Consider the following 17,778-nt stretch of genomic DNA (forward strand, 5'->3'; position numbering starts at 1 on the left):
TTATTCAGTGATGCCACACATTGAGCTGCCTGACTGAGAATTGTTCCTGAACAGAAAAAGAAGTGAGCAGAAGCTGCTCTCAAGGAGGTGATTCAGTGATGCCACATATTGAGCTGTCTGAGAATTCTTCCTGAGGCAGGTTGATCGTGGTACCCTGTTCTCCAATGATGGCTCTTCAGTCTTTAGAAAGAAAGAACAAAGTACTCAAAGATGGCCGCAGCACTCGGCTGCAGAGGTCTGGGCCTGCCTGCTTGCTGTCAGCCCTGCGGGGACGTGGGACCCCGCGGGACAATGACCGGAAGTCTCCAAGTAAACTCCTCCACAGGAGGAAAGGTGGTTTTGCCATTTGCTGCTTTCTGAGCAGTTTAGCTTCCTCATTACTCGATCTAAATTGTGTTGGAGACTCCGTGGGCCATATGTTTGTGAGATGTTGGAGACAAACATGAGGAAGTGTGATTAGCATCAGTTTCCCCCAGGAGAGGGGTCAGCTGGACATGCGTGAGAAAGCAGCAGACACATCCAGGGCTGTAAATAGAGGCATCCGGTTGTCAACCCTCCCCCTCCCACCCTCCCTCCTCCTTCCTCTGCTCTTCCTCCCTCTCCTCCCCCACACTCCCCAAGTCATGTGCATGAAGCAGACAGGAGGGACAGAACTGGGGTAGAACTGGCAGGGCCACTGCGTGGAGCCTGGTATGTCTGCACTGGGAGGAGAGAGAAGTTGCATTTGCTGGAACTAACTGTGGCATGTCCATGGATGAGTGGCCATAGAAGACCAAGAGCAAGATCACTGGCGATCACTGGACACCACTGAGATCACCAGACATCACTGAGATCACCAGAGATCAATTGAGATGATTGGACATCACTGAGATCACCAGATATCACTGAGATCACTGGACATCATTGAAGATCACTAGAGATCACTGGACATCACTGAGATCATGGACAACACTGAAGATCACTGAGATCATGGACAACACTGAAGATCACTGAGATCATCAGAGATCAATTGAGATGGCTGGACACCACTGAGATCACTGGACATCATTGAATATCACTGAGATTACCAGAGATCACTGGGCATCACTGAGATCATGGACATCACTGAAGATCACTGGAGATGACAAAGTCAAGGCTAGGAGACCAGGGCAACAGGAGGATCCTCAAGTGGAAATTCTGGAAAGTAGCCCTGGAGAGAGGCCGGGAATCGGCATCAGCCAGCTCTTGAGGGTGGGGAAGCGCCCCGAGCCTGCAGTGGGAGACCGAAGGATGGACTCCAAGGCTGAGGCCACCATGGCGATCGCTCTTAGGCAGGCAGAGGACTCAGGGTCCCCTATCCTCCCCAAGAAGAGAAACACCTGCAAGGAGGCACAGAGGCAAAGCACAGAGACCAGCTGACATCCAGGTGTCTGTGGACTTGGGAGGTCATGGTGGGAGGTGTTAGAGCCATAGAGAATGAGGAAGGTGAGCTATGCTCACAGTGCCAAGGGGAAACCAGAGGGTCTTAGGAACAGAGGAAGCTGAGGCCTGGGGTGGCCAGGAGAGGGGCATGGCAGGATTAAGCCCTGCGGTTCTGAAGTGGGTGGATGGGCAGGAGGGAGAGGATGGCAGGGTGTTGTGCTTGAGCAGGAGGAACCCAGAGCACCCATAGTCTCCGTTCCTCTTCCTTCTGTGGATGGCGCTGTGCATGCTGGGAGCAGAGGGCCTTGTCTGAGAACTGGCAGATGCCTGCTGCAGCCTCAGAACCAAGTGGAAGTAGAGCATTTCTCTTGGCACTGAGATGCAATTTAGTGTGTTGCACACATCATGGTGATTGACAGGCTCAGTGGGAGGTGGCGACTAGTACGCAAGTCGGTGCATTCTGATTCTCGTTCATAGCGTACACAGGTCGTTCCTCCCCTTCTGCTCCGCAAGTGTGGCCTGAAAGCCTGCACCGTTAGTGTACTGAATATCCGATGTGTTGTTTCCTCTTAGTGAAGAAAGTTACAACGTCAACGACTACTCCCTGAGAGAGCAGCTGTTGGTGGAACTCTGTGACGGTGAAGAGCTGAACTCTCCAGGGAAGAATGGCTCCACCGCACTGTACTCCAGACAGAGCTCGGCCAGTCACCTCTTCACACTGACCATCCTCAGTAACCATGCCAACGAGAAAGTGGAGATGCTGCTGGGGGCTGAGACGCAGTAAGTAATGGTGAGAGCCAGGCTGCCCTGGCTCTCAGACCCTGCTGTCTCCTTTGTGGGCAAGGGCATTCTGGGTACCACATGCCCTCTGTCCATGGTGAGATGCTCCTCTGTCCACGGGGAGGTGCTCCTCTGTCCACGGGGAGGTGCTCCTCTGTCCACGGGGAGGTGCTCCTCTGTCCACGGGGAGGTGCTCCTCTGTCCATGGGAGGTGCTCCTCTGTCCACGGGGAGGTGCTCCTATGTCCGTGGGAGGTGCTCCTCTGTCCATGGGAGGTGCTCCTCTGTCCACGGGGAGGTGCTCCTCTACCACAGGGAGGTGCTCCTCTGTCCACGGGGAGGTGCTCCTCTGTCCACGGGGAGGTGCTCCTCTGTCCACGGGGAGGTGCTCCTCTGTCCATGGGAGGTGCTCCTCTGTCCACGGGGAGGTGCTCCTCTGTCCATGGGAGGTGCTCCTCTGTCCACGGGGAGGTGCTCCTATGTCCATGGGAGGTGCTCCTCTGTCCATGGGAGGTGCTCCTCTGTCCACGGGGAGGTGCTCCTCTACCACAGGGAGGTGCTCCTCTGTCCACGGGGAGGTGCTCCTCTGTCCACGGGGAGGTGCTCCTCTGTCCACGGGGAGGTGCTCCTCTGTCCATGGGAGGTGCTCCTCTGTCCACGGGGAGGTGCTCCTCTGTCCACTGTGACCCCAGCAGCTACAGAGAGACATGTCATATTTTTTTTTCTTGTAAGTCCTGATGGATGAATTGTGCATGAGTTGATGAGTTTTATTTTTCTGGAGTGGTTTGGAAACATTTTAAGCTGGACTTGGATGGCTCACATCTACAGTTCTACCTACTTGGAAGGCAGAGGATTAAGGCTGTAGGCTACCCTAGCAGAAAAGTTTGTGAGACCCTTTCTTAATGAATAGCTGGGCTTGGCGCATGCCTGTCCTCCTAGTTTCATAGGAGGCTGGAATTTTGAGGATGGCCATTCGAGGCCAGGCCTGGGCAGGAAGGACTCCAGGATTCTGTCACAGTAAAAGAAACTGGGCTGACGCTCTGAACAGAAGCCTAAAATAGGCAGACGAGGAACAAGCACACACATGGGCAGGAAGCAAACCCTATCTCAAAAATACCCAGCAAAAAATGGGGGGCCCTAGTGCCTGTCTCAGTCATTGGTCCATCAAGATCAAAGTTCTGAGTTCAAACCTCTGTAACTCTAAAAACGTATCTTCTTTTTTTATTGACAAATCTGTGCCCCATCAGCCATCAGTGAAAGTACTCAGTAGTAGTTTGCATCTGGCTGTGAGGTCTCAGAGACAATGGAAGTAGTCATTTCCTCAATCACCAAAAGCGCAGCTGTGCAGAGGCAGAGCCGGTCCTCTGTGCTGTCGGTCCCCACACTAGAGGAAGGGAAGGGACTGTGCTGTGATGTCTGCTCGGAGGTTTGATTTGATTCTAGAAAGCTGGCCAATTAATATGTTCAGAAGCAGGAAGCTTCCCCTCGGAGATAGCCATTGGCTGGGTTGGGGAGGGGTGGAGCAGAGGGAAAAGAAGCTCCCCTCTCTCAGTCCTGCGTACATCCCGGCCTCATGCCTACCCACACTGCCACATGGCGTGGCTAACATGGATCTGCAATTGGTGGAACAGCCCCAGGGCTGCAGGTAAACTGTGGAGAAACGATGCTGAGGCCCACACTCCACCTGCTGGGAGTGATTTCTAACCATGTTTCTGGGTCACATAAGAGAAACTGAACTTCAAGGCATCCACACAGAATGTCCAAGCGTCACCTCCTATTTGCTGGCAGCAGAAGCAACTTCTCAAGGGCTGCAGAAAACCAAGAACAGGTTGACATACCAGAGTGTTTCCCAATTCTAGGAGCAAATAGTTTGTTTCTAACAGAAGAAAACAAAAAGGAAAAGAAGGAAAAGTCATCTTTCAGGTCCCAGACAGATACTCCACTGACGCCACGGACAGCCTCCTATGTCCACTGCTCTGGGGGGAAGGCCAGAGTAGGGTAGCGGTGTACTTCTTCCAGGCTGTGAAGTCACCTGGGGCAACAGGCCCAGGGTCAGGCCTGAGGGAAGAAGGTGCTTTCCCCCTGTAAGTCCTTGGCCTCTCCCTCTGGTAGGAATTTCACTTCATTTCCCTCTGGTGGGAATTTCATTTCTCTCTGGGAATTTCGCTTCATTTCCCTCTGGTGGGAATTTTACTTCATTTCCCTCTGATAGGAGTGACATCTTACTTCCCTCTGATAGAACTTCTTTCCAGGAAGGTGTGAAGCACTGTGCCCAAAGTCACACCGGCAGTGAGCTGGGAGACAATTCCTGACCTTTCTGACAGCATTGCTTTGTTTGATGAAAATGGCTTTTTACAAAATGGTATTTAATTTAAAAAAAAATAAGGAAATCAGAGCAACGAACACAAGAAAGCTTTGGATTTTACACAGCTGCAGAGTGAAAGGTGTGAGGTGTGTGGAGGATGAGTACTTGTGCAGACTCTGGGGACACCTCAGAAGCCAGCCAGCCAGCTTTCTGGTGAAGGGAGTGAGGGGCACTGCGCGATCCTGCCTGCAGCTGGCTCTTCCCTCACAAGGCTGCTTGTTCCTTATTCAGAACTTGCCCACAGCTTTTCCCCGTCATCTCATAATTTATGAAATCTCCACCACTTATTCCTTAGATTATTCTAACAAAGTAGACCAAGTTTTTTAGTTGGTTTTACACCCAAACCCCACTCTTTCCTGGGACGTGCAGCAACGGCTCTACAGGCCTGCTATGTCCTTGCTGTGGACCAATGGTCTACATGGTTCTCAGACGAGTTGGGTCACTTGCAAATGACTCATATTCATGATTCTTTAATAGCAAGAGAACATTCCAGAAGGGGGAGAGAGGCAGGGATCTGACTCTGCTATTCTATTTCCTTCTCCTCTTTTCTGGGAAATAAATTGACAAATATTTCAAGACACCAAATACCACTGTCATTCAAAACAATATATTACACCAGTATTTAATCTCCTTGAAAAAAATGATTGTTTAAGCCAGGTGCGGGTGGCTCATGCCTACCTACTCAGGAGGCTGAGATCTGAGGACTGCAGTTCAGAGCCAGCCCCGGCAGGAAAATCCATGAGACTCTTATCTCCAATAAACCACCAGAATACCAGAAATGGCGCTGTGACTCAATTGGTAGAGTGATTGCCCTGAGCTGAAGAACTGAGGGACAGCACCCAGGCCCAGAGTTCAAGCCCCACAACCAACAACAACAACAGAAAAGGTTGTTTAAAAGACTAGGAAATTATTATACAATGTGATGAAACATCTGCCTGTCAGCACTGGACTGCCTCTGTATGTGTGTGTGTGTGTGTGTAACACCACTTAACTGACACATGAAAATACAGAGCTGGACATATTAATCAGGTATCGTATAGTGATCAGAGTACGCATATTGTGTAATGTTTAAGTCAAGTTAAGTATATTTATTTCAAGCATGTATCATTCTTGGTTGTGTAGGTTGCCTTTAGTCTGTGCAGAACACATTTTTTGCTATTTTAAGATTTGTAAAATGCATAGGTTGCTATGCATTTGTAGGTTTTCTCCATTTTCTGTCTTGATCAGTACAATCCATTCAGAGTCTAGTTGAGACGTTCAGTTATTGCAGAACTGCAGATTAATCCTTTAAATACTGATTCTTAGACATAAAAAGAACAGTGTTCACACATAAATGTCTGTTTCCCTTGAGAAACGGTGGCTGTGGAGGACATGTAGATTGACAGGAAGTGAGATCAGCAGCAAGGGTAGCCCACGTGGATTGACAGGAAGTGAGGTCAGCAGCATGGGGAACTGTTTGGCACAGGACAGCAGAAGGAAGTGAGTTGTAGAAGAAGGACCAATGGCGTTGATGACATGAAGACCGCAGGAAGACTCGGAGAAGGCAGGACGACAGACACTGAGTGGGTGTCCGGACTTGCCAGGCACAGATCCAGCCACAGAACACAAACGAGTCCTAGGGAGGCCTGGGGAGAAGGAAGCACACAGGCTGGGCAGCTATGTCACTTGGTTTCCCCAGGATCCCACCAGGAAAGCCACTCTGACTTTCTGAGGTATTCTGTTCAGACAGTAGTATCTGTGTGAGCCCTGAGTCTATGAATATACATAGTTCTACGAAATGAAATACGAGACAGGGTGACACAACACTAAGTGAAATGTACAATATACGTTTACATAGTATCTAAAATGAATGTCACGAAGGTATGATTTGTCTAAAGTCACCCAGGAAGTGAGTTGCTGTCAAAGTTGGATCTAGGACCAGGCATTGTCTGCTGACAGGAGCCATCCTGGTGACTGACAGTCTAGTCTCTTTCTAAGAGTGGGAATCTCTGGCCGGTAGACAGGCCCTGTGGTGTCATTGTCTCCTAGCATCTCCCCTGTGCTCTCTCCTCGGTGGTCTCCTACATCTGCACCCACTCCATTGCTTCTCAGAGGTGCAGGTGCTGTACCTAGTCACTCCCTGCCCGCTGCCCCCAGTACACCCACCCCTGTCTGAGGGTAGACACTAATTCAGAGATTTACCCTGAATTTGTGTAACTAGCTTTTCTACGTCCACAGCAAGGTAGACAGAGGCACTTACAGGAAATTGCTTTTCCTCAGCTCCAGTTGCTGCCGGAGCCTATTTCCACAGGTTCCACCTGTTTGCTGCTTGTCTACAGAGGAGCTCATTCATTCATTATACGTGGTGCTGAGGATGAGCATGCAGCCGTGTACACTGCCGCCTGCTGGCCTGTTTCAGATCTCACCCACTGTGCTGCTAGGGAAACGGGCCAGAAAATACCAGGCAAACCCTGTCTGAGTGTATGAGGAAGGCTTTCCCGGGTCCTGTCTTTCCCTCTGGGCTTTTCAGGAAGAATGTGGGAGCCCAGGCGTCCTTTGTCCTCCTTCATTAAAATGATGTGCTGCAGCTGCAGCTGGCACCGACAAGCCAGCCCAGTTTCCAGTGCAGTTTGGATGTCATGGGCTCACGTGCAGGGACGGACACAAGCCACCTTTGCTGGTGATGCGTAGCTGTCGTGTAGTGGCTGTAGTATAGAACAGTCTAGACCACATGCCTGCTTCATGAATGAAGCCATTATCCAGGTCCCAGGCCTCTGATAAAGGGGCTTTGTTTAGATGGAATCTTTGTGCTCTTCCTGCTTCTGTTAATGATTCAATTAAGAACAGGAAGTCAGGGATGGGAGAAAGTTGTAAATAGTGTCCCAGACTCCATCACAATGCATCAAAGACAGTTTATGTGAAGATGTATTTGTTAGGTCATAGTTTTCTTCTTTGTTGAATCTAGACTGTCAAGAAGGATCCTTGACGATTCTGTGGTGCCTCTGAAAGTATACCCTGTTTCTTGTCCAAGCCAAACTGCACTGTACCCAGTTTTATTAAAGACTGGTTTTCCCCCTGCTTGGCATGGCAGGGTGAGGTTTGGGGCTGTGTGAAATGCCTTCTGGGGTGGAATGCCAAACCCGAGTGCCCAGAGAAGGCCCGAGGAGTCCTCATGGGAAGATCTGCATGGTTTCCACTGAGTTCACGGGCACATCACATGTGCTCTTCCATGTCCAGCCTGTGTTCCAGGCCATGAAATGAAAATGGAAGAACTAGCAACCTGAGGACGCTCATGCTAGAATAGGAAGCCCTGCTTTTTGGAGGTCTGGAAATTCAGGAGTTCCTGGACATGTGTGCTAACAACATAGGCGGGGGGGAAAAAAGAAAATGAAAGTTTACCTTGTTTATAAAACTAGATAAAAGTATTTCAGACACTCCTCAGAAGCACGCAGCTCCACACTCGAACACGATGTGGTGGTGTCACAGGGCCTGTAGCTCCTTCCTGTCCCAGCCCTGGGCCCTGTCAGCTTTCCCTCTCCCCCCGCCCTCCACCCCACACTTGCCCTCCTTATCTGCCCCCTTCTCCCACCCCACCCCCGTGCCTGTGCTCCTCTCTCCAGCAGGGGCTTTTGTGGACCGTCAGCCTGGTGGCCAGTCCTCCCTGTCCCTCCCCCACCCCTACCCGGCTCTTGGTGGGAAGGTGACAGTGCACCAGGCGCAGCACGGGTGCAGCCAGCTGCAGCTTTGGTCACCAGAAGTTGTTCTCGCAGCTTCTGTGTCCTGATGAGGAATCATGCTGACCCAGACAAGCAGGACGGCAGTGGCAGGGCCTTTCGAGGCTACCGGCACCTGGCCACGCAGCTCCCACTGACTGAGTCTCCAGAGCAGGCTGTGCGGCATGCCACAGAGTCTGGACCATAGTCATAGGGAACACTGCTGTGCGTGGGTCAGGTGTTTTACGTTAGGTGAGCGGGGCTGGCGTGACACATGGACTGCGTCCTGCTGCTCAGGCTGTCTGGGTCTGCCTTCATCTGCCCTCTCCACCCCAGGGCAGGGGGTAGAGAAGTTTCTAAAGGAAGCACAAGGTAATTTGTATGCCCCAGGTTAGAAGGATAAAGGAGGTCTCTTCCCTAGCTGCGACTCACCAGCCTGTCAGGGCGAAGGCCTGGGTGCTGTCAGCTCAGTCGGTCTCCTGGGTCACGGATATTTTAAGGAGACTGCTTAGTCATGGCTCGAACTCATGCCTTGGGTTGCAGTTTGTTTCCTGCTGTCAGCTCTGTTGTCTTGACTGCTGGGATGGAGTGATCCCATCCTGCTTGCTTTCATCTTACTAACCTGACACAATGCGAGTGAGGGCTGAGAGGAGGAATGACCGCAGCACAGGTTCTCCATTGTCTATTGTTTCGAGACAGATTTAGTGAAGTATGTAGCCCATTCTGTCCAAGAACCCATAGTGCTAGGGAATACAGGTGTTCCATATGCCCAGAGGAGCAGCCAGGCTGCCTGAGCCTGGTGCTCTGGGCCAGGGGAAGAGTCTGGACAGGGTATAAAGGACACTGGAAATCCATCTTGCTTCACACTGTCCTTGCCACAAACGGACATCTGTGAACACATGATGGGTGTGAGAGTATAGCTAATAATGGTGTCTGTGTCCTGGTGTTTCTTGTCCTTACACTGCCTCTCGGGCGTGTGTCCCCTTCACTGTTGTGGAGAGCGAGCCGGACTTCCCGCTCCACAGCAGGGCTGGGGGGGGGGGACAGGGCTCACAGTACTGAGAGGAGTGGGGGCACCACCCAAGCATGTCCAGAGGCCACCCTTTTAGCCAGGCAACAAGCATTCTCCTGTGCTGTGGACGGGAGCCCAGTCAAGGGCCGATGTGTCTGAAAGCAGTGAGCTCCAAGCAGTGCCCACTGGGAGAAGCCAGCATTGAAATGGGACTTTCATCCAAGCCAGGCCTCACCTTTGCCCATGTCAGGCAGAATTGGGTTCCAGATGGTTCCAGAGTGTTCCTTGAAGGCATCCTCCCCCCTGCCCCGCTCTGCTGGTAAAGACACCACTGTGGGAACCCGGTGCTGAGCCTTGTTGACTGATGCACAAAAAGCCTCACAGGCTCCCCTGGTGACTAGCTCTTCTGACAGTGAAATACTAGCTTATAATTTTGGAGCACTGTTCCTTTGAGCCAAAGCACCACTTCTGGTTTTCTGGTGGTTAATTGGAGATAAGTGTCTCATGACTTACCTGCACAGGCTGGCTTTGAAGCACAATCCTCAGATCTCAGCCTCCTGAGTAGCTAGGATTTGTATTTGGAGATTTCACCTGTGCCTGAATGTAACAGAGCCCTCATCCCACCCAGAGACGTCCCAACTCAGTGTTTGCTGGACGACTGTTGCAAAGGAAGTTATGCCATTTTTTGTCCTTACAAAGCTATGGTGAATCCTTTTGCCTGATAAATAAGACAGTCCACCATCTGTGTAACCCCAGCTTTCCAGGCCCACCCCATTCTTCAGATGAGCTCCTTCCCATCCTCACCCACGCTTTCTGCTTTTTCATTTTCAGCATGAAGGGTCTGAACTCAGGTTTTTGTGCACATGAGGCAGTTGTACCTCTGAGCCGCACTTCTAGACCTCTCCCCCCCTCTTTGTTTTTTGTGTGTGTGTGTGTCAGCCTGAATTTAGAGCCTTTTCTCTCTAGGCTAGCACTCTACCACTGAACCCCATCTCCTTCCTGCCTGCCTTTTTGGTAATTAATTGGATTTTCCTGCTTAGGCCGGCTTCAAACCCGGATCCTCCTACCTCAGCCTCCTGACTAGCTGGTGGTTTTTGGGCTGGCAGCGTGCGAAGTGCACCCCAGCGTGCGGGGCTGAGGCGCACAGCTGGTGAAGCTCAGTGGGCGTGGCCGTGGTTGGGAGGGGCAGGCTCGAGCGGGGAGCCCTGGGAAGGCCCGGCGTTTTCCCCCCTCCCCCCCTGTCCTGAGCGCAGGCCGCGGCCCCGGGCTCTCCGCCCCGGGTCTCCAGCGGACGTAGCCGCAGTCCCCGTGTCCTGTCTAGGAGCGAGCGCGCGCGCTGGGTGACGGCGCTGGGCAGCAGTGGCGGCGGCGGCGGCAGGAGGCGGCACCTGGACCGAACTGGTGAGTCCCGGCTCCAGGCTCCCTCGGGCCCTGCAGGCGGCCGCGGCCTCGGCCTCTGCGGAGTCAGCGGGAGCGCGGCTCCGGGCGGCTTCGTGTGACAGCAGGGCCGGGCCGTGAACGGAGCCCAGCTGAGGCCCCCGCAGCTTCAGCACGCTCTCCGCGAGGCGGGGCCGGCGAGACCCGCGCTCGGTGGCAGCCAGTCCCATCCCCGACGCCCCCTGCCCCTCCTCACCCCGTCAGAACTCCCCCCGCCCCCGTCACCCCGGGAGGTCACCGCCTCAGAACCGCCCGTCCCCTCAGCGCTCACGCAGGTGGAGGTCGTGCGCTCCTTCACCGCCAGGCAGCCCGACGAGCTCTCCCTGCAGGTGGCCGACGTGGTGCTCACTTACCAGCACGTGGGCGACGGTGAGCCGGCGGACCCGGGGCCCCGCCCCCCACCCCTGCGTCCCGGCAGTGACCCCGCCCCCTCCCTCCGGGCGTGTGGTAGCGGCCCGGTGGAGCCATCTTCCTCCATGTCTTCCTCCGCACAGGCTGGTACGAGGGCGAGCGGCTCCGCGACGGGGAGCGGGGCTGGTTCCCCGCGGAGTGCGCCAGGGAGATCACATGCCGGGCCACCATCGACCGGAACGTGGAGCGGATGGGACGTCTGCTGGGGCTGGAGACGCACGTGTAGCCGCCGCCGCGGGGCAGCCGCGGGGGCTCCGGCTCCAGCCTGCAGCGGCCCGGCCCGGCGCCTCCGGATTCGGACTCAAGAGACCAAGCCGCGGGGTCTTCAAACCTCTTCCCCGGACGTGGAGCCGCGACTTTGGTCCCGAGCAGGGGCCGGACCTGGTGACCGGGGCGCGCCCCAGGCGCCTTGCTCCTGGGAGAAGAGCCAGCGCGCAGCGCGCGGGCGCCGGCGCCCCGGGAGGGACCCCGCCAGTCCCCGAGGCCGGCCACCGTCCGCCTCTGGCTGAGGGCGGGCGGCAGGGAAGGCTAGCAAGGTAACGGAAAGAGGCCGGACGCTTGCTTCAGAGGGGATCGTATTTTTGTTTTGTCGGTCGTGGGACTTGAACTCTGGATTTGAGCGCTGTCCCTCGGCTCGAGGTGAGCACTCTACCACTTACGGGTTTTCTGCTTATGTGGTGCTGAGGAATCGAACCACGGGCCTCACGAATGCAAGGCGAACACTCTACCACTGAGCCACTTTCCCAGCCCCGGGATTATTGGGGTATTACTTTGCTAATACCAGATTGAACCTAAAAAGCAACCTTATGGAGTCAGTGGGTTAATTTATACGTAGGATGACTACGTGTTGAAATATGCAATGCCTGTGTCGATAGGGCCTCATTAGCAGATTAATACAGTCTGTTAGGTAATGTGTAGCAGGTGTATAACACATTCACAGCCCCAAGTTGTGCCTGAAAACAGTATTTTTAAAACTAGTTGGTTGTTGAAATACCTTCTTGTACAGTTTCTTCAGTTCCAGCAAACAAAAATGTCATTTCTGTTCCAATACAGTGAGACTACTTGTACACTTCCAACTAAGTCTGGGAGTTTTATGAAGATTTTGTACATGTATTTTCATGCTGGTGTTATTACTATTTTTAAATTATTTTTCTTTTATGGGTTTCTGCAGCTGTATTTAAAGGGGTGGAAGAGCAAACTGGAAAACCTCTGGAGATTTTGTTTCCCAGCTTCCTAACTCTTTGAAGCCACCTGACAGTAGATGTCTGTCAGCAGACATCAATCAAAGTGGGATCCTGGGAGGAGGGGAACTGGAGGGGGAAGCTGCAGGAGAATGAGCAGGAAGGAAGAAGGGCCCTCATCTCCCCAGGCCTCAGGGGAGCAGCCGAGCTTGCCAGTGAAGAGCACAGGTAGAGGAGTTGTGGGTTGAACCCTGGGGACTGGAGTGTGAACCTGCCTTCTAGGATTCTAGCTCATTGAAGTCTTGGTAGAAACAAACCCCTCTAGAGGACTAGCATGACAGTGGGGTAGGGATAGTACAGAGAAGCCAGACTGAAATCCAAACCAGAGTGACAGCAACAGATAATGCATTTTACAGAACAACAAAATTACAAAGAGTAACAAGAACAGCAGAAGAAACACGGAGAAGGAAAGTATGGAGAAGGAAAGTATGGAACTGGGTTTAACTTCACATTAGAAAGTTACTTGGAGTTATTGGACACTGGTGGCTCATGTCTATAATCCTAGCTATTCAGGAGGCTGAAATCCAAGAAACACTGTTCTGAGCCAGCCCCGAACCAATCTACAGCTTAGCTATCAATAACCAAAAAAAAAAAAAAAAAAAAGCCAGAAGTGGAGATCAAGTAATTAGCATGGCAGTAGTGAACAAGGCAGCTGGGTATGAGTCTAAGGTCCTGAATCCAGTCCTGGTGAAAATGGAACATAGTCTTTTCAAGCCATAAGGTATTTACATTTAACTCTCCTGAACCTCACCAAGTGTAAACAATTCTTAAAGGACTAACAATAGTAATAAGTTCTTTGCTGGCAGCATAATGGGGCCACAACCAGTGAGATCTACAGTGAATTTACAAGGCTGGGTGTGGTGGACAAGGGCGGCAATCCCAGCTACAGGGGAAGTTATCCTGAGACCTCTCCGAAAAACAATGCAAAAAGGAGCCCAAGAGCGGTATAACAGCCACTCCACCCAACAACAGGTCAGTCTTCATTGCAAGAGATGTTTTCTAGATCCTAATGGAGAAATGTAAAGGAACAGGAATGCACCAAAATGTTCTCTAGCCCCAATGGGACTAAAGAAGAAGGGCAACCGAGTACACTTTCTGGTGAGTTCTGTCTCACAAGGTGGCCTGGACTGCCGGCCTTGAGTGTGAAGCTGCTCACTGGCACTGGTGGGAAGGGCGAGGATCTCCCCCATCTGGAAGTGGGTTTCTCTGCCTAGCTCTTCACTCCAGAGTGAACTTGTGTTGAGGCCAGGAGCAAGCTCATGCTCAAGATTTCAGTGACTCAGATTTGCAATGAACTTCAAGGAATGCACATAAGTAACAACTTTGCAAACATAAAATGGGTAATTCTCCCTCTTCAGATTCCATTTAACATACAGATGGCAGAAAGCAACAGCATTAAGTACATGAAAATCAAGATGGTTCAAACTACCAACTAAAGGCAAAATGATACCTCAGTCCACAGCCAGAACAGAATAAAACTGACAATACAGTTCTGCCAAGAGCATCAAACACTTGGGCACCACCTCTAGTCACTTCTGAAGACTCTGGAAACAGATCACAAAATCTCAGGGACTTCCCAAGAGAAGTGAAAATACATAGCCACACAAAGACTACAGGACACACTTGCATCAGTTTTATTCATCAGCGCAAAAAAACTTGAATAAGTCAATAGCTATCAGCTGATGGAGAAATAAACGAGTAAAACCGCACTACACATTGGTAAACAACAGAGACACGTAACACAACTCATGTTAAAAGCTTTCAGTAAAAGCAACTGGATACAGATGACTGCCTACAATTCCATTTATTGTATATGGCAAAACTATGGGCCAGAAAAATAGCAAAGCACTAAAGGAGGGCAGGAAATGCTCTACAAACAAATCTCAAGATTTTACACAGGTGACAAGATTCTACACTGAGTGACACACTTAAAATCACTTCATTAGATACAAAGAAAAGCTTTCAAAAAAACATGGAAATATATAAAAAATGTAGCAATGGTAACATGTTTATAGGCTGAACTGCCAAATATTTTTCCATATAAGTCCAGAATAAAAAATAATTTTAGCATTATCATAAGTCACGAATATACAAATGGTAACTATGGTGTAAAAATACATACAACCTCAAAGGTAAGTATAGAAGGAAATTTGCCACTATTCTGATTAGGGAAATGAGAATACATTCTCTCTAAAAGTTTTCCACAAGTACTTTCAGCATACTTTGTTTTAAAAATGCAGCAAAATCCAAGACTCATGATTAAGTAGGATAAATTCAGCTTCTGCTTTTTACTGTATTTGCTATATATGCACTCTACATTGCCTACTTGGTTCCTCTATTCCTTCTAATTCCCCCTTAAATTTATTTCTTCCCATTTACTCTCTATATTGACAAGAATCATTTTAAGACAAATAGATTTCCTTAAAAAAAATAGTTATACTGGGGTGTGAACTCAGGGCTTGACAGATGCTGTACCACTTGGCGAGGTCTCCAGTCCCCTTTGCACTGGGGACTCTGGTTGGTGTGGAGCACCATCTTCCTAGCCACACTTCCTGATACATCTGGCCAGCTACCAGTTAGGTATGCCCTAACACACTCAGCCTGTCTATGTGGGGTCAGTGATCTTTCTGTCCAACCTGGCTAGGAAGCACCGGGCTCCAGATCTCCCCTCCCCACAGCTGGGGGCAGGCAGGAGGGTACCACACCACCACGTACTGGCCAGCAAAGCCTGATCCTCCCAATGCCTCAAAATAGGATTGGAGGTGTGAGCCACTAGTGCCCAGCCTAGATTTCCCTTCTAACTTAATGTCTTATTTCTTAAAATCACTGAAGAGTCAGTGGGTTTTTAGTTTGGAATGCATGTCATTCGGCAATGCCCAGTTCTGTAAACTAAAGAAACAACAAACAGCACCTTCAACTAAGATTTCCATTCTCATCAGCTGCAGAGCAGACAAACCAGGTGACAGAATGTTTTCACTGCCATTCAACAATGCAGGAGCATTTCTCCACTCACCTGGAGAAATAAGCAAACAATACCCACATGGAATCATGCATCTTTTACAAATTTGTCTTTAAATCTGTTTTTCCAGGAGCGTTTGGTAGATGTGAACTGAAATTAGACAATGAATACAAGAAAAATATAAAAGGCACCCTCAAGAACTGCTAACACAGATGGGCCCTGACAACAGATGGCCTGTACGTCCTCAGCACTGTGACGAGACGTAACATGATGCGAGCACTGCAAGGCAGGTGGGCCGGCCAGAACACACCTCCCCAGAAATGGGAGCCACTGAACCAGCACTGTCACCAGTGTATCCCATTCCTTTGGCTCCCTTTCGTTTACTGGAAAGCACAATAAATCTCCATTTTGAGGGTACAGATGAGTGTTTCTTTTTGCAGTAGTGTCCAGTTCTATCACTTTTAACCCACAGAAAGAGGCCTCGGAGTCACTCAGTGATGGAGGGTGTGTGTTTCAGTGAATATGCTTTTTGCCAACGTAAAAATAGGCCTACTTAAGGTGGCTTAAACCATGACAGTAGGCTCACATGGATGGCAGCACTAGACCTGGGCACTCTGTACATCTCCACATGATCAGGAACACCAGCCCATCTCTGGTACTGGTGAAGGACGTTGCAGTGGAATCCCGTCTATGAAGTCTACTCAGGAGAAAACCTTCCCTGCCCCTTGTAGCCCACCTGTAAATCCCACAGGCAAGGGCAGGCACCTCGGCCTATGCAAGGGTTTGCTCTTAGGAAGCAGGTCTGGCTGCTGAGGACATGACACAGAGGCCGGGACGCTACAGCAACAAAAAGTGACAAAGTGGTGCTGGCAACCAAGAGCACCTCAACGATGGATGGGACTGGACAGAGGACATGTGCTCACGGAGGAGTCGGCGGCTATGAGGCACTGAAGTCCTGTGTCACAGACTATTATGCAGCAAAATGCTGTCAGGGACGAGTGGTGAGACTGAGGACACGACGTCGCAGCAAGTTGCAGCCTGTGTGCTCTGCACCTACTGACACTTCAGCCCCACAGTCCCCACTGGGATAGAGACAAGGAAAAGTAAGTCACAAAACGAGCAACACACTCAAGACATTTGGGAACAATCAGAATGGGACCGAACTTCAGGCCATCAGGTGCTAACTCGACTCAGGTGCTCATGCTGCTGCAGAAGAAATGGAAACGATACTTTAAAAGTAAAAACATGAAACCAGGGAGAGGTGGACATGTGGATACTAAGCCAAGAAGTTAGCTGAGCTTTACATATTTTATTAAATACTGGGCTTTAATTACAAGAAATTTACTTCTAGAAGAAGTTTATTCTTAAAAATGTGGTTGTGTTCACATTCTTGATGCTGCTTTGTGCTAACCACGTTGCTTTTCCTAGTTCTACACTTAATCATTATGGGTGGAAGATTCATTTCCTGTAAGAGAATACACGCCCTCTTGGGCACAACACTCACAGAGATGCCTCCCCTCCCCCTCCCCATGGACAAGCCCAGCCAGGAGTATGACAGACTGTGTTTGTGCACTCACAAGGGCGAGGGGAGGACACGTACACACTACGTCTTTACTACCTACTCGAGGTTCTGACCTACCAGGGCCACGCGCAGGTTCCAGGGCTCTGGGCTGAGTTAAAGTGTGAGGAAGAGACCATGCGCTGCAAAGCTGTCAGCTGCTCCATCCGTCCTGATGGCGGGGAGGCAGGCTCCGGGGAACCGCCTTCTCCTGGGTTTTGATTAAGTCCAGAATAGCAGAGAGCACAGCACAGTCTCTGGATGCCTTGTCCTTCCAGTCCACAGGGTGAGGGTTCTCTATCTTCTCCTGCAGCAGCATGTCCAGTTCCTTCCTTAACTCCTAAGGTTGGAAAAGTGACACGTTCAGCAAGGACACATGCATTATTGACTGGTACGAGGAGTGCCACAAGCTATTATAACAACATGCACATTTGGTGAGCAAACCACTCAAGGGAAGTTGAAAGCAAGCTTTCATCAGACTGAGCCATTGAAAGTGTATTACCACCACCACAAAAACAATCTGGAAAATCGAGTTAGCTTTCCAACATAACCAGCTGTCAAAATACAACACGAAACACTTCCTGACTCACCTTCACAAGGTTGGCAATTCTGGCTGGGGACTGGAACACAATCCATTCGTCCACAGCAATGGTTTCCTGGTCGTTGTCCTTCTGGATGGAGATGTCGCCACCGAAGAACAAGAGGCAGTACGGGGAGACCTCGGTGCAGTCATACAAGTAGATCTGTTGGGGGAAAGGGGGTGCCCGGTCACTGCAGGCTACGCAACCACCACAGTACTTCCCTCCTGAGACGTGTGTGCATGTGAGCCAAATTACACCGACTGATTTACAAGAAATAGTTTATGTGAACATTCTCCGCTAAGTCATAAAAGGTTTCATGTTTTTAATTTAAAATGTAGCACT

At 50.7% G+C, this 17,778-nt stretch overlaps 2 protein-coding genes across 2 annotated transcripts in view; one reads left to right on the top strand and one right to left on the bottom strand.

The window, feature by feature from the left end:
• The window catches only part of Arhgef26 (Rho guanine nucleotide exchange factor 26), a 61,645-nt gene extending 49,924 nt beyond the window's left edge, over window positions 1–11,721 (top strand). Inside the window, exons 11-14 of the mRNA XM_042685848.1 lie at window positions 1,975–2,181; window positions 10,571–10,650; window positions 10,951–11,055; window positions 11,181–11,721. Of these exons, the coding sequence (XP_042541782.1) occupies window positions 1,975–2,181; window positions 10,571–10,650; window positions 10,951–11,055; window positions 11,181–11,323 (535 nt within the window). The 3' untranslated portion in view covers window positions 11,324–11,721. The remainder of the gene's footprint in view (window positions 1–1,974; window positions 2,182–10,570; window positions 10,651–10,950; window positions 11,056–11,180) is intronic.
• A 4,870-nt stretch (window positions 11,722–16,591) lies between these two features.
• The window catches only part of Dhx36 (DEAH-box helicase 36), a 35,795-nt gene continuing 34,608 nt past the window's right edge, over window positions 16,592–17,778 (bottom strand). The window contains exons 24-25 of the mRNA XM_042685418.1: window positions 17,446–17,598; window positions 16,592–17,195 (exon numbers count right to left, since the gene is read on the bottom strand). Of these exons, the coding sequence (XP_042541352.1) occupies window positions 17,010–17,195; window positions 17,446–17,598 (339 nt within the window). The 3' untranslated portion in view covers window positions 16,592–17,009. The remainder of the gene's footprint in view (window positions 17,196–17,445; window positions 17,599–17,778) is intronic.

The sequence above is a fragment of the Dipodomys spectabilis genome, unplaced genomic scaffold (genome assembly GCF_019054845.1).
Source record: "Dipodomys spectabilis isolate Male_0828 unplaced genomic scaffold, ASM1905484v1 ptg000095l, whole genome shotgun sequence".
NCBI classification, from domain to species: domain Eukaryota; kingdom Metazoa; phylum Chordata; class Mammalia; order Rodentia; family Heteromyidae; genus Dipodomys; species Dipodomys spectabilis.